The sequence below is a fragment of the Argopecten irradians genome, chromosome 7 (assembly GCF_041381155.1).
Source record: "Argopecten irradians isolate NY chromosome 7, Ai_NY, whole genome shotgun sequence".
Lineage (NCBI taxonomy): Eukaryota > Metazoa > Mollusca > Bivalvia > Pectinida > Pectinidae > Argopecten > Argopecten irradians.
In genome coordinates this window covers 21,026,446-21,042,992 of record NC_091140.1, presented here as the reverse complement: position 1 = coordinate 21,042,992, position 16,547 = coordinate 21,026,446, and the positions used below count along the sequence as shown (strand labels likewise).

The 16,547-nt window shown below is 33.5% G+C and overlaps 1 protein-coding gene and 1 pseudogene across 1 annotated transcript in view; one reads left to right on the top strand and one right to left on the bottom strand.

Annotated features, from left to right (window-relative positions):
- The window catches only part of LOC138327820 (sodium- and chloride-dependent GABA transporter 1-like), a 39,276-nt pseudogene extending 36,473 nt beyond the window's left edge, over positions 1-2,803 (top strand).
- A 1,300-nt stretch (positions 2,804-4,103) lies between these two features.
- Positions 4,104-16,547, bottom strand: part of LOC138327819 (sodium- and chloride-dependent glycine transporter 1-like) — a 56,931-nt gene continuing 44,487 nt past the window's right edge. The window contains exons 10-14 of the mRNA XM_069274214.1: positions 16,021-16,152; positions 13,722-13,821; positions 12,973-13,073; positions 11,968-12,135; positions 4,104-11,665 (exon numbers count right to left, since the gene is read on the bottom strand). Of these exons, the coding sequence (XP_069130315.1) occupies positions 11,480-11,665; positions 11,968-12,135; positions 12,973-13,073; positions 13,722-13,821; positions 16,021-16,152 (687 nt within the window). The 3' untranslated portion in view covers positions 4,104-11,479. The remainder of the gene's footprint in view (positions 11,666-11,967; positions 12,136-12,972; positions 13,074-13,721; positions 13,822-16,020; positions 16,153-16,547) is intronic.

The following is a 16,547-nucleotide window of genomic DNA, read 5'->3' as shown; positions in this document are numbered from 1 at the left end:
ACAGATACCTGGTAAAAACTCAACTAAAGTTAATTTGAATTTTTACTGCAATTTTCAGAGAGTGAAGAAACTGTTAAAGCCTGCTGAGGATTTTGGACCAGCAGTACCCAAATACAGACAACAATATTTAGATACAGTAGAAAAACGGCAGTCGTACTTCCCTACAATTGACTTAAGATGCAGACACACATCGCGAAACACCCGGACGCGACAAGACATATCGGAAACAACCGACACACGAGAGGCCCAGAACTTCCTCAGTTGATACGAAGACTAGATAAACAGCAGCATGGAATGCATCTAAAAGGAGATGCTGAGTTTGGAAAAAGAGAAAATTTAAACTGAATTTCAAAATATTTTTTTCATTCTTAAGAATCCAATGAAATAAAATGAAATTATGACATTCTTGACAAACAATGAATTTATACCGTTTGTAATTATAATCTTTTTGGTAATATCAAATATATGTTAAGCATTATGTAGAACAAATATTATATATTCTAATACAGATTATTCTATTCTAAATTCAATATGATAAAAGATAATGTAATGTTGTGAAATGAACCAGAATAATCCTATATGATTTAAATATGATGTAAATATATTATGACCAGTTGCTATTTTATTAATACAGCATGATCATTCACTACAGTAAACCAGCTTCAGTTTGTAGTGATTTTTCGCCACAACTTGATTGTGAGTAACAAAATATTTTCATTTACAGCCAAAGAAGTTCTACTTCATGGCCATCATTTCAAGTTACGAGCGAAAAAAGCGAAAATTTACCATACACAGTTTAAGTTGTTTACACCGTGTGGGATAATATCATTGTCTCACTTTGTGATGGTGCTCCATTTGTTGGCTTTCTGTTAATTTTTTTTTCTTTTTTGAATTTTTAGAATTAACCATGAATAGCATCTTGTCAAAATTGTATATACATTTTCATGCATTTAGAATTGTTAACTAACACATTTGTCTGTGCAATGTATTTTATTACAATGTGAAAAGTCCAAACAAAATCATGATGTACATAGTAATGTTGGAATTGATTGTTATTTAGGTGTGCTGACCCTGTATGGTTGTCATGGTGACCTATAGCAAATGATTTTGTCCGTAGTTAGTAGTTGTCCATGGTACGATAACGTTTCCTTGTGTAATAATTCGAAAATCATAGTTTCATAATGGTATTTGGTGAACTTATATAAAATTATTGAACATGGACAAGCAAAATTTCCTAACCTGAAATTAATCTCGAGAAATTTTGACAATAAATTTGCAAGTAATTATTGTCAATTTTAGGTAAAAATTTCTTGAGGTCCAATTTTGATGAATTTCAGGTTTTATGTTGCCTGTATATATCAATTTAGAATAAGTGGCATCCACTTGTTCTATTTGAAATCAAAATGAAATTTATGGAAAAAATAGAATGACTTGTGAAATTAACTTGAGTGTGTAATCTCTGAATGATATTTTAATGTCTGACACTTATAGACATGTACAATAACAGAATGCTAATTCCAAGTTTGTGATGTTGACATCAGAAACCTGCAGATAAGAAGAATGAATGCTTCTATCTTTGCAATTACATTGTGTGGTTATATAGACTTAATGAGTATGAGAGTAGTAATACATGTGTAAAAGGAGCGGGTCGGTGTGGTTTGTAAAAAGTGTTAAATACGGTCCCTGTCACTCAGCTGACGGAGCATGCTTCTTTGGCTCAGTCGGTAGAGCCGTAGATTTCCACGCCGGAGACCCAGGTTCGATTCCTGGTCGGGGCACTCGACAGGAATGTGTATTTTTCCTGTTCTTCTACACATTTATTATATATATGACATACATGTACATACATGTATATTATATAGGTTCTGTTACATGTAGTTGAAATGATCTCCATTCTTGAACCAAAGATGTTTATTTTGTATTTTATCCACTGTATAGTGGAGATGTGATTAGTTTAAATGCAACAATAGTATTTAAGCCCACTTGAACTTTACAGAGTAATATTTTTTAAAAGACCAAAGCTGTAGAATTTTAATGTAAATCTTTTGTCAATACATGTATATTTTAAGTTGTAACTCATCTATTTTCAGCAACAGTTTTACATTAACTAATAAATTATATTATCTTTTGACATTTTAATACTGTTTTAATAAATCCTCTGGTATTTTTATTTAGGCTAAATGTGTCAGAATTGGTCTTCTGTGACCTTATAACCCTGTGCAATAAATCAATCAAATCTTCAGCAGTTGTATATAATAGAATGCTGCATAGTTATTAATATTTGTGAGGGTTTTAATTTGGCAGATTCACTCAAATTCACAATTTGATATCTCATAATTTTTTTCTGCAAGAAACATGGTTTTATAGGTCAAAGAATTATACAGTATTGTATTCAAACATTTTGGATATATGTAATAAGTTGGTTAAGCGTAGGTTCTTGTTTTATTTCTCAAGTAAATTATTATATCTTAGTTATCTTTGTTTTTGAGACTGGGCCCAGATATGGTAATGATCAATACCTACATCCAAGAGCAGATAACTCTGATATGGTAAGTCGGAATACCAATCTAATTAAAATTAGACTTGTAATTCCAAAGCATAACGTAGAGTATCGTAGTGGGAGTGGAATTACAAGTCTAATTTTAGTTAGATTGGTCGGAATACAATCCTCTGTGGTAGTACATTGTATTCACAGACCAAGATAGTGCCACCAACATGTAATACCTGATGTTTTAGAACAATAAGATACAATTTACAATTACTTTTGTTTTTATTTATGTTCAATAAATGATTTTGATTAAAACTTGGTATTTTCAGTTTTATATCTATGTGAGTATAGTATTGGTACATGTATTCTGTAGGTAAGAAGCTTTGGAGATGACTTACTGGGTATTTTACCACCTCTAACACATTATCTTATCTTAAAGCGAATGAAAGGAAAATTCTCACTTTCAGTCTTTGTGGCTAATTAGTTCCCAGCTAGGGCGACTATGTTAGGTTTGCCATATCTGTCACTCTTGCCTTTCACACTTTATATTGTCCAGGCTCTTTGGTCTATAAACTTACGAGAATACATTGAAAGTTCTCACATGGTGTATGGGTAAACCTACTGTGTATTGCTTATTAAATTCAGGTCATCATATATACCGGTATGACTCTGCCTTTTAAGAAAAACTTTAGTTTGGTACTGCCAGACTGTGTTCTACACCAGGGAATCAAGTCACGGTGACCTAAATTTTACTGTTGACAAAACTAGAACTGTCACAAAAGTGGATGATTTATACCCCCTGCTGCACAAATGTAGTAATAACTCCATTAATAGGGGACATTGCAGATCCCTATATAGTTAACTCAACTCCCATTTATGTCAAGAGTTCTGTGAACTAAATTTTATCAAAATCTATTAGTAGTTTTGGAGGATTTTGCTGGACAAAGTATTAATGTCTACAGAGAGACAGACGACCCGATTCCAGTGCTCATTAAGTAAAATGACTTTTGCATACTATTTTGTCCCGTCAAAAAACTTGGTGGTAGTAATTTGATTTGTCAGAGGTCATCAGAACATAATCCTATATGGGAAGTTGTTTAGTCCTCTCTAAAACGGAGTGAAAATAAGGATCTGCGTGGATCTCACTGAACCTGATGGCATATACAGAAGGGTTTTGAATGCTCCTGGTCTTCAGTTGATTATGCTCCATTTTGGACTTTTCAGGAAGGCTGCAGATTTGTTCTTTTGTTTGTTTAGTTTTACATCTTATTAACAGCCAGGGTCATGTAAGGATGTACCAGGTTTAATAATGGAGGTAAACCAGAGTACCCGGAGAAAAAACACCAACCAGCAGTCAGTACTTGGCAACTTCCACACTTGGGATTCGAACTCGCAACCCAGAGGCGGAGGATGTCGGGACAACTTACTGTCGACCAAGATATCGAGTGTGTAGCGACAGCCTGCCAAGCAATAGCAACAGAATGCTGATGAAGTGATCAACCGAAACCGTTCACACTATTATTGTGTCGACAGTAACCAGTGCCCCTTCAGATTCATTCTTCAGAATGGAATGTATAGATATATATAGAGTCATTTGAAAGAGAACAAGACACCATTTGTTTTGACATAAATTGTATTACAAATTAAACACAAACAGAAGTCATAACAGAACAAAAACCACAGAGCAACAAAAATCTTGGACACCATGTTTCTATGGCTACAATGGTTGTGATGACGAGATGATAATTGTATGACAATAACACAGACAAACCAGGTGTATAAACCAGATTAACACATATATATATAGTGATGATGTGTTTACATTGATTCAACCTCTAAAAATCTAAAATTGTTTACCAACCAGAAGTTACATATTTACTATGAATGTGTATCAAAATATTTTGATTTGGAAAAAAAACAATGTAGTTAATTATATTTATATACCGGGTATAAAACAAACAAAAAACTGAGTGCACAATTCAACTTTATCTTTGTATGTTTTCTAATATATATGTTTTCTTTCTCCAGAAGCCTTAAGGTTCATGTAATGGCTTTAACCAGTGATATTTTGCAAGCCTAAAACGCATTACTGTGCTGCAATTGAACAGAACTAATTTCATTAATTGTCGGTATATACCCTGGCTAACTGTCAGTCTTACTGTTGATAAGTAATTTGTGAAGCTGCTTGTAAATTTCAGTAAAATAAGAGAAAAATGTATATTTCTGGGGAAGACATAGAACTCATGTGAATTGCATTGATGGCACCAAATAAACATGCTATCGTGTTCAGTAGTGACTATGCCAGGTACTCCAACAGTTTGTTTGGCAAAATCGGACCAGCGAATAGCGCAGGAGCCTATTGTTGTAAATGCAAATGGCTGCTTTAAATGGCGGATCACAAATATAGCATATAAGAAGACATTTTAATTGATACAAGTGCTCTTATATACACTATAAGGTACTCTGAACATGACAAGAAGAATATTTACGAAAAAAATAGTTAAAATGTGGACTTTGAGGCTCTTTCCGGAAATTTGCATTTTTCGCCCCAAACAGATTGTTTGAACTATTTTTTTCGTGAAGAGTCTTCTTGTTATGTTCAGAGTACCTTATGGTGTCTATAAAAACATTTGTATCAATTGAGATGGCTTCTTATATGCGATATTTTCGATCCGCCATTTATAGCAGCCATTTGCATTTACTACACTAGGCTCCTGCGCTATTTGCTGGTCCGATTTTGCCAAACAAACTGTTGGAGTACCTGGCATATTCACAACTGAACACGATGGCATGATTATTTGGTTCCATCAATGCAATTCACACGAGTTCTATGTCTTCTCCAGAAATATACATTTTTCTCATATTTTACTGTATTTTACACGCAGCTTCACAAATTACATATCAACAGTAAGACTGACAGTTAGCCAGGGTATATACCAACAATTAATGAAATTAGTTCTGTTCAATTGCAGCACAGTAATGAGTTTTAGGCTTGCAAAATATCACTGTTTAAAGCCATTACATGAACCTTAAGGCTTACATCAGTGTTAAATTGATAATATTATCATCATTGACAACATATTCATTAAAGTTCGGGGCAACTCTGTGACCAAAAATATGTACCTGTTACCATCGGTGAACAAGAAATGAAGTGTTTTGGAGTGTTGTATCTGAACGACAAAGTCGCCTGATCTCCGATGGCACAAAGTAATACTGATTTATCCTGTTAATATTTAACATTGCCAGGAATCAGTAACACAAATTAAATACCTACTTATCCTTAAAGGCCCACTACCTTTCCAAAACGGCTTTGAATTTTTTAAATGGGATTGTAAAACAAGATCTATAATTTTGTTGATTCGCAAAAGCTATTCTTAACTTACAATTAATACTATACTCATCATCATCTTCTGAAAAATTTAAATAAAATAAATAAAATGAAAATTTTGATATTGCAGGTCGTCTTATGTTTCCTGCCATTGTCCTAAATACTGCGTGGTAGTCGAGTATCACTGCAGTAAAACAGCAAAACGACGCTCCACAGTTATCAAATATTACACAGGAAATCTTGTATATGTTTGGTGTTGTTACCTCATCTAAGGCCATCAATATATATTTTCTTATGTTATTAATGTTTTTAATAAACGTTTAAATTTTGCTACTGTAAGGTAGTGGGCCATCAAAAATCAGGTCTTCATTAGCCAAGATATATATACACAATTTACGTCAATTTTTGAAAAAATACATTACGAAAACCATTTTTTTCTTAGATTTGAAATGAATTTTATCATTGTAAAGACTATAAAGATATTATGCATCATTGTAAAACCGATACACATTTATAACATACACCAATTGTATTTAAAACAGTCCAAGCATATTTACATTACAATACACTGGAGTTATTTTTGTGATTCGTTCCCACTGACATTCATGATTGGAGTATGAGATTCTGGTAAGTTTACATTAATTTATCTGCTATAGAGAAATCCATAAGAGTTCATTTTTGGAGGGAATTTACAATTTTTTACCTTATCTTGAAAACCATTAGTCTTGTTTCGTTGTTTACATGAAAAATATACAAGAGGGCCTGTATCGCTCACCTGTTTTTTTTTTGTTTTTTTTTTTTTGTAATTATCAAAAAGACTCTTACAATTACAAAAATTAGCAAAATTGACCCTTTAATTTGTTCGATTTTGAAATCCAACTATATAATGATGCTATAGATACCATACAAATACAGTATGCTATCCAATACATAGTTTCAGAGAGGAAGTAATTCATATGAAAATAGAAGCCTAATTGACCTTTTTGGCCCCGAAGGGTCAGCTCTATCATTAGTACAATTTTGAATCCCCACCCTATAAGGATGCGTTATTGCGTTATGGGTGCTATCCCATGCTTAGTTGCAGAGAAGAAGTCGTTTATATGGTAACAGCCAAATTGATCCCTTTTGACCCTGCCCCTCAGCCCCTGGTGGGGTCAGTCCCATCATTTGTACAATTTTGAATCCCCACTCTATAAGGATGCTACCATTGCATTTTGAGTGCTCTCCCATGCTTAGTTGCAGAAAAGAAGTCTTTTATATGGAAATAGCCAAATTGACCCCTTTTGACCCCTCCATTCAGGCCTCTGGAGGGTCAGCTGCATCATTTGTACAATTTTCAGAAAGTAACCCATAAGGATGCTACCAGTCAAATTTTGTTGAAATCCAACCAGGGATGAAGATGATGTCTATTGTTGACGGGCCACCGACGACGGACGACAAACGCCGGATGATGGACCAGGGATGCCACGGTATCCCATAAGCTCACCTCCGTCCTTCGGACCAGGTGAGCTAATAACCAATTAACAGTTATATTTTAAAATGAATAAAAAAGAAGAAGAAGAAAAGAGAAAAAAAAGACATGTATAATACAATTAAAATACACTTGTACATTGATGTTGAGATTTGTTCACACATGACAAAAATTAATATTCGATAAGAACAATTATCTGTGATAACATATCCCAATTGCAGAAAAAAGTCTCGGAAACGACAACCTATGATCTAAGATTACTGTAAACTGAACTATTTTCATGGCAACTTTATTTCGCGTCTTCATGTCTAAGACACTTTCACAGGGGTTACACAATTCCATTGATTTCATTTTATCTAAGTTTAAGACTTTTTTGCAGTGATTAATTTACGCGATTACTCACCCGTGAAATACATCAAACTGAATTGTACATGAAAATAAGACGGTTTACAGTATCAGGACGTTATTTTAAAATAACACGATGATTTGGGAATACATAAAATTCATATTAGTAGTAAAACATCCCTTTTTATATCCAGGTTATCGTAAGCATTTGTTAATATCTAAGATTAAAGATGAAACTTGTACTACGAAGCATTCCGTATATGTCCTTATAAATAATGCAGGCATTTCATTGGTCAAGAGAGTGTCCTAAGGCACTTTTCTTTTGATATGTATGCAAATAAGCCTTCAAGAAACGTTATCATATTGATAATGACTTTGTGAAGTATCTAAAATTAAAATTAGATTTTTCTTTAATGAAGAAATGACTTAATTGAAAATTAATGATTTTAATAAATGTTATGAAAATACACAATGTATCCAAAAAGTAAAAGAGAACATTATTGTAAATTGTGTATTTTTCACAGAATTTTCACAATATAAATATAGATAATTTTGGAGGAGCAGATATCAATCAAAAGCACTATACATGCTTTAAAAAAATTCTGCAAATATCTTCATTCACCAGGTTACAGAATGCAGTTTAAATTTTTTTCAAACCACAAAAATAAATATAACAATATGAAAATATAGTTGTTTACCAGGGGTAAGAAAGTTCAGATTTAGAAATAATAGAATAGACTCATTTATATGTAGGATCTTTAATGATAGAGTTTTCATTTTATGAGATTTTAATACATGATTCTAATAGATTTTTATCTTTGCAAGTCGTAGAAAAATTAAAATTAAAATTTCATATGAAATGAACACAAATTCAAGATACTTTTTATCACATACCGTAACTACACCAACCAATATTTGGAAGAATTTCAACATCCAATTACATAAATGTGATGCTAAAATTATATACAGCGGAGGCCGCCATTTTGTCAAAACGTTGTCAAATCCCGACGTCACAATGAATATCGGCCAATGAAAAGTGCTCAAGGGATATTACACTAGTACCATATACAAAAATATTACATGGACAAAGTCACTGGTAGATAATGTGATAAAAAGATAAGTTTTTTGATATTGTGATGATAAGTTCATCAGAAGGTATATGGTATACAGATATGATGTTTTAATAAGTTAACGTTAATATTGTTATCATTTAATTAGGATATATACGGTACAAGGAAATGATATGGTACAACAAACATCAAACAGATCTTCAAAGACTTGTATTTACATTTAACACTCAAATATTTATACATTAATAATCTTTTAAGTAATTTATACAAGGGAAAGGTGTCCCCAAAACGTTGCCTTGCGAGTTGTGGGTAAAACCTAACATATTCAACCCTGTAAGCGCCCCCATCCCTTAGGCTTCAATTTCACTTACTTCAAATTAAATGTAGATTGAAAATAGTAACACTGTCTTTTGCGAATTAATTTATGGCTTACTTTGTAGAAGAATTTTATGAAAGGCTGGTCAAAATTTGTTTTTTATTAAGCTCCCACTTCTTGGCTTTAATTTTTTTAAGCGTCCTTTGCACTTATTGGGTTCAATACGGTTATTAGAAATGTTATCATTCTTTTAAAATTCCAACTATTACATACTTTAGGTATACACTTAATTGGATTATAATCTATCCACTGTTTTTACTGAAGTCCAATCCAATGGGTAAGTAAAGGGGGGTAACTCTAGGACACAACACTATAATGGACAGTAAACTCCATCATGTCCAATGTCTGTACTTCTATCTTTATCTAACATACACTTCTTGCTAAAACACAAGAAATCCTTCAGTTTGTCAGTAAACACATAGTGTTTATATAATATACCAGGCCTGACTAATTAATTCTTCGTTGATTATAGATGGTGGTCCAGCAGTGGGGACGTTCAAGCCTGCTCTGCTGAGAGATCCTAGCTCTCTTTACTACTATGATAACACCAATGGTACTACAACATATACCCTAGAGATATAAATGTAGCTTAAAATGGCTCCACAATAATGCTACTCGTTAAGTTAATTTTGACAGTACCTGTATCATTCTCTCTTTTTTCAACAAAATCTACTAAAACTTTAGCCTTCATTTTCACACTCAAAAATAAATTGTTGGAAAAGCCAATATTTTTATTTTAAAATGGGAAGGGGAACTACGGTATATTAAAATAAACATAAAAAATTACAAATAAAAAAAACCCATTTTCTTCTCATCATTTAGTTTGATTCCAATTGGCCAGGTGCTATAGTAGAACCCATTAACCTAAACTGTCATGTGTGATGATTAAAATCTATGGCACTTGTCTTTTCTCAGATCAACATGGGGAATTAAGACAGAAATGTGTACTGAAGGAACCAATGCCAATCAGAGATGCAAAACTGCACACCATTTTGTTAAAGAGTTTTTAAAATACTTTCAATTTTCAGAACACATAGAAATGACATGGAAAGCTGAGTGTGTGATACATGTATTCCCCTGAAATAGCACTTTTTAATTAATACATTATATATCTAACATGTGTAACCTGCCTAAAACACTTGATGCTGTATATAAATCTCTACAGGAGATTGTTGACCCTGATTCAGGATGTAAAACTTTTGGCATTTTGTTTTTTGAAAAAGTAAATAAAAACAAATGTGATCCATTGAATAATTATTGTGAAGTATCCTTGAGGAATAGGTATTGTATAAATACATATAAAAATAATCTTTCGTTACTCTGAAGAAATTTGTGATGTTTGAATACTGACTAGATTGATACTAATTTGGATTAAGATCCAGTAGTTAGTAGCACCTGTATCATGCCAGATTTTGGTCAGATCAATCAATTATCTACAATCACCTTGTCTGATGATGACAGATATTTATTGAAATTAGCTGATAACTGATCATTTGGATTTTTTTTTTTCATCCTGGGTTTCAAAACAAACCAGATCTTAAACCAGGAACACATATCCAAGATATTAGTTATACAACTACTTAAGTAGAAATCTAAATATTGAACTTTGATCTTCTGAGCTTTCCAAAAACAGAAACTGTAAAAAGAAAGGGTTCAACTGAACTGGAATGCACAATATAAATGTAAATTTGAAGTAATAAGTTACTAATAATGTGTCATTGTTGTATCTTACTGGACGTCTGACCAAAGTTAAAGTTCTTACTATAAACCCTGTAGAACCTTATATTTTAATATCCGTGAGTGTTTTGATTGGAAGCACTGTGGATATCAATAATAACAGCATTCCTTACTTGGCACTGAACATCAGCTATATACTGTACACATACCTCATCTATTCTGTAATAACCAAATCAACTGGTTTGGTCAATAGTAAGCAAGGTCTCTTGTATTCATTTGACTTGTAATTGTCATGGGTGCATATAATCTGACATTGACTTATTACCTGGCATGGACTTATTACCAGGCGTAGGCTTATTACCAGACATGATCTGGGCTTATTACCAGACATGGGCTTATTACCAGATATGGGCTTATTACCAGGCGAGGACTTATTACCAAATATGGGCTTATTACCAGATATGGGCTTATTACAAGACATGGTCTGGGCTTATTACCGACCATGGCCTGGGCTTATTACCAGACGTGGTCTTATTACCAAACATGGGCTTATTACAGAATATATATGGTACATGTGTAAATTGTTTTTCTCTATCACCTAAGTGAATATAATCAATCATCACTGATGGATAATGGGTTGTTATAAATTAAATCAGATTTCACATCAAACTTACTGCAACACAAGATTATAACCTACAAATTAACCAAATTGTAAATAAAACAGTTAACTGATATAAGTCAAGGGTTCTGATGAAGCTTCGATTTCTTTTGATTTCTTCTTTAGCCTGCATCTCACATTGATGGTTGGTAAAATGGACTCCCTTTTCTCCATTGATTCCAGATATTTTTCTTGGTACTTCAACATGGCGGGTCCAAAGTTGTCTGCAGGCTTTATCAGTTTTTTCACTCTCTGGAAATAAAGATGTGGTCTTAACAAATCATGACAATAAATAATACAGTTCGAAACATAACATTTGGTGGAATTAACAGATTTAAATTTTTGTTACCATACTCGACTCACTTGCCGATAATAAATAAAATTTGTAAAAGAAATCAAATAAAGAAACTAGTTTGGTTTCATTGGGACAAATGTGGTAACAAGTTTTTGACCTTTTTAAACTTTACATTGTGTCGAGGCCATCAATTAAACAACAGATCATAATGATAAATAATGATTAACTGTTTAGCCCAAAATTTACTGTCATTTCTTACCGACACGAGAGATCCTTTCTCTTTTAGAATAGCAATGATAGCACAGACTGGGATAGGAACAAGGGAGGTCATTCCCAGGATCCAGCCGAGTACAATGGCCCACTGGGGATACTGATAGGTACCGTACGTCACAGGGCTCAGCTGGGTCACACTGAACAGCCAGATAAACTATAAATAAAAAAAAATTGTAAAATTTCGAGCAAAACAATATACAATGTAGTGCTCTTTTCAGCTACATAAACTTACAGATTTTAAACATTATAGCATGTATGGCAATGAACCATATAGTGCGGATATCAGAGGGCACCTGTTGATTTGGTAACATGATACCTAAAAAAGTTTTGTCAGAATTGCTGACGAGTTATTCCCCCTTTTTAAATGAAGACAACTAAGTTTTTTGGTACAACGACAGCTCTGATAGAGGCTAGGTAAGTTTATGTGAAAAAATAATTGGTTTGAACACTCAATCTGTTTCCCAGTATCACTGATCATTATTGACATCTGATTGATTGATTGATTGAATTTATTGTTTAATTGATTGAGGATGGTTTCCCAGAATCAATTTATTTATTTGATTGATGACTTGCCATTATGGTCTATTCATGGACCGGCGGCCATCTTAATTGGTGGATTACTGCTTCCCAGAATCTATCAATTAATTTGTGTTGTAATTTTGATTGAATTTGTTTGATGGTGTGCCATTATGGTCTATTGACAGAATGTGCCGCCATAAATCCAAAAATTGAAATTCTTTGTTGTCTGTGCATCGAATGATAATCTTGTCGTCATGATTCTGTACTGATTGCATTCCTTGTACAGTCAACTCTTGTTAATTCCAACTTATATAACTTATACAACTTAGAAGACCATGCTTTGTTGGTCTGTATAAAAACTTTCACCATAATATTCAAGTAAATTAAATTTGAACTGTTACCATGGTCCTGACAACTTTGACAGTTTTGACTATATATCATTATTATTACTACTAATGTGACAGAAATTTACCAGAATTAGTACGGGGGTGATGAAACACCAGCAGATCTTCCACCAGGAGCAGGGCTGATAACCTATCATCATTTCCAGGTCCTTATAGAAACGGTCCGCACCTACAAACAACAAATTACACATGTTGTAAAACCTTTAGGGTTAAAATATTTGAAAGGTTCATTCTTAAAATAGTTTTGGAATTGTCATCTCGTCAACAAACGAACAACACATGAGTAAAGGTATTATTGTATTGAATTTATATCAATTGATAGCGACTATGATGGTACTAGCATAATTCTTTATTTTCTGGTGAATTTTTATTTTGAAAGTGAGACAATGTTAACTTTGATCATTATAATCAGTTAAAAATGCTCCACCGCTGACAAATGGGATTTTTTCACTATCAAAAACAGAAGCAGACCATTTGTTATTTTCTTCAGTTACAAAAGTTACTTACTTTACACCATTACCAACATTAAAAATTTTTGAGCTTCTACTTTTACTTCAAGCTAAAAATATAAAAAATAATAAATTGGACTCCAAAAAAATCTATGGCACTATACATTCACAATGTATCCTATATGGAATGAACTACTGATTGCGCATGCACCAAAAGCAAAATGAATTATTTTTTATTATTTTTGTCTTAATTAGACATACAGATACACAATTAAACACAACAAATTGTTCAAATGATGAGAATCATTTGTGCTCTGTTGGCCGTGGAGCATCTTTAAGCTCAATTTCCTCAGCTTTTAAAACATTACCATAGATCCAGCCAATAACGATACACTCTGTTAGGGAGAGGATCATCAGGGAAAATGTGGAGCAATACCAGTCCATGATCTGTAGCACGTACACACCTCCCTACAATGTCAAGGTTAAATAGAGGTCAAACACACCTCCCTATAATGTCAAGGTTAAATAGAGGTCATACACACCTCCCTACAATGTCAAGGTTCAATAGAGGTCAAACACACCTCCCTACAATGTTAAGGTTAAATAGAGGTCATACACACTTACCTACAATGTCAAGGTTAAATAGAGGTCATACACACCTACCTACAATGTCAAGGTTAAATAGAGGTCAAACACGCAACCCTACAATGTCAAGGTTAAATAGAGGTCAAATGCGCAACCCTACAATGTCAAGGTTAAATAGAGGTCAAACACCTCCCTACAATGTCAAGGTTAACAATGTCAAGGTTAAATAGAGGTCAAATGCGCAACCCTACAATGTCAAGGTTAAATAGAGGTCAAACACCTCCCTACAATGTCAAGGTTAACAATGTCAAGGTTAAATAGAGGTCAAACACACCTCCCTACAATATCAAGGTTAACAATGTCAAGGTTAAATACACCTCCCTACAATGTCAAGGTTAACAATGTCAAGGTTAAATAAAGGTAAAAAACACCTCCCTACAATGTCAAGGTTAACAATGTCAAGGTTAAATAGAGGTCAAACACACCTCCCTACAATGTCAAGGTTAAATAGAGGTCAAACACACACCCCTACAATGTCAAGGTTAACAATGTCAAGGTTAAAGAGAGGTCAAACACACCTCCCTACAATGTCAAGGTTAAATAGAGGTCAATCACACCTCCCTTCAATGTCAAGGTTAAATAGAGGTCAAACAAACCTCACTACAATTTCAAGGCTAAATAGAGGTCATACACATTTCCCTACAATGTCAAGGTTAAATTTAGGTCATACATACCTCCCTATACTGTCAAAGTTAACAATATTAAGGTTATATAGAGGTCATACACACCTTCCTACAGTGTAAAGGTTAAATAGAGGTCAAACACACCTCCCTACAATATCAAGGTTAACAATGTCAAGGTTAAATACACCTCCCTACAATGTCAAGGTTAACAATGTCAAGGTTAAATAAAGGTAAAAAACACCTCCCTACAATGTCAAGGTTAACAATGTCAAGGTTAAATAGAGGTCAAACAGACCTCCCTACAATGTCAAGGTTAAATAGAGGTCAAACACACACCCCTACAATGTCAAGGTTAACAATGTCAAGGTTAAAGAGAGGTCAAACACACCTCCCTACAATGTCAAGGTTAAATAGAGGTCAATCACACCTCCCTTCAATGTCAAGGTTAAATAGAGGTCAAACAAACCTCACTACAATTTCAAGGCTAAATAGAGGTCATACACATTTCCCTACAATGTCAAGGTTAAATTTAGGTCATACATACCTCCCTATACTGTCAAAGTTAACAATGTTAAGGTTATATAGAGGTCATACACACCTTCCTACAGTGTAAAGGTTAAATAAAGGTCATAACAACCTCCCAAGAGTGTCAAGGTTAAATAAAGGTCAAACACACCTCAAGGTTAAAAAGCGGTCACACACTTTTGCCTACAATGTCAAGGTTACTTAGAGATCAAACACACCTCACTACAGTGTCAAGCTTTGATAGAGGCCATACACACTTTCCTACAATGTCAAGTTTATACAGAGGTCAAACACACATCCCGACAATGTCAAGGTTGAATAGAGGCCAAACAAATTTCCCTACAATGTCAAGGTTAAATAAAAATTTAACACATCTCCCTATAATGTCAATGTTAGGTTAAATTGAGATCAAACACACCTTCCTACAATGTCAAGGTTTAATAGAGGTCAAACAAACCTCCCTACAATGTCAAGGTTAAATAGAGGTCAAACACACCTCCCTACAATGTCAAGCTTTAATTGAGGTCATACACTCTTTTCTACAATGTCAAGTTTATACAGAGGTCAAACAAACTTCCCTACAATGTCAAGGTTAAATAAAAGTTAAACACACCTCCCTATAATGTCAATGTTAGGTTAAATTGAGGTCAAATACACCTCTCTACAATGTCAAGGTCATGTACAGGTCATATACTCTTGAAATTTATTTATATACATTTGTACATGTATTTTCTTAATGAAGCATGGAAATTCCAGAGAAATAAACATCAATTTAAAAATATTATATCTATAAACAATATACCGTAAACATGTTTTGTAGTTCAATTCTTCATTAAAGCCACAAAAATGTGACATTTAACATCAGATTACAGACCTGCATGACACAGGGAATCCCGAGCAGGAACTCCAAGAAACACATGAATGCCGTGAAGAGAGCCTTCTTGTTTTTTAGCAGTTCTGGAAACTCGTCTATGAAAGCACTGCTCATGGTTTCAAACATTCCAAACTAAAAATATCACAAAATCAAATCTGTAAAACCCTTCGTCAAGACACAAATGCTGTTATGGGAAAATGTGTGATTAAATGAAGAAACACCATGAAAACGGTTCAAAGAAATAATTTAAAACTGATATAAAGAGACTTTTGTTCAAAAACCAAAAGACACATCATCTGTGAACAACAGAATGAAATATTAAAGTTTGTCGCTAACATTTTAAAAACTATTTTGTTGGTGGTATGAAGACTTTGCAAGTAAAACAATTAGTTTGTCATACTGGGTGGTTACCAAGTACTTCATGGCAATTTTTACGATAAAGGGAGATAATTCATTCCAGTCAAATTATCTCCAGTCTGAAATAAATATAAAAAAATTTTAAACGGCAAGTATTGGTAAGAGTGCAA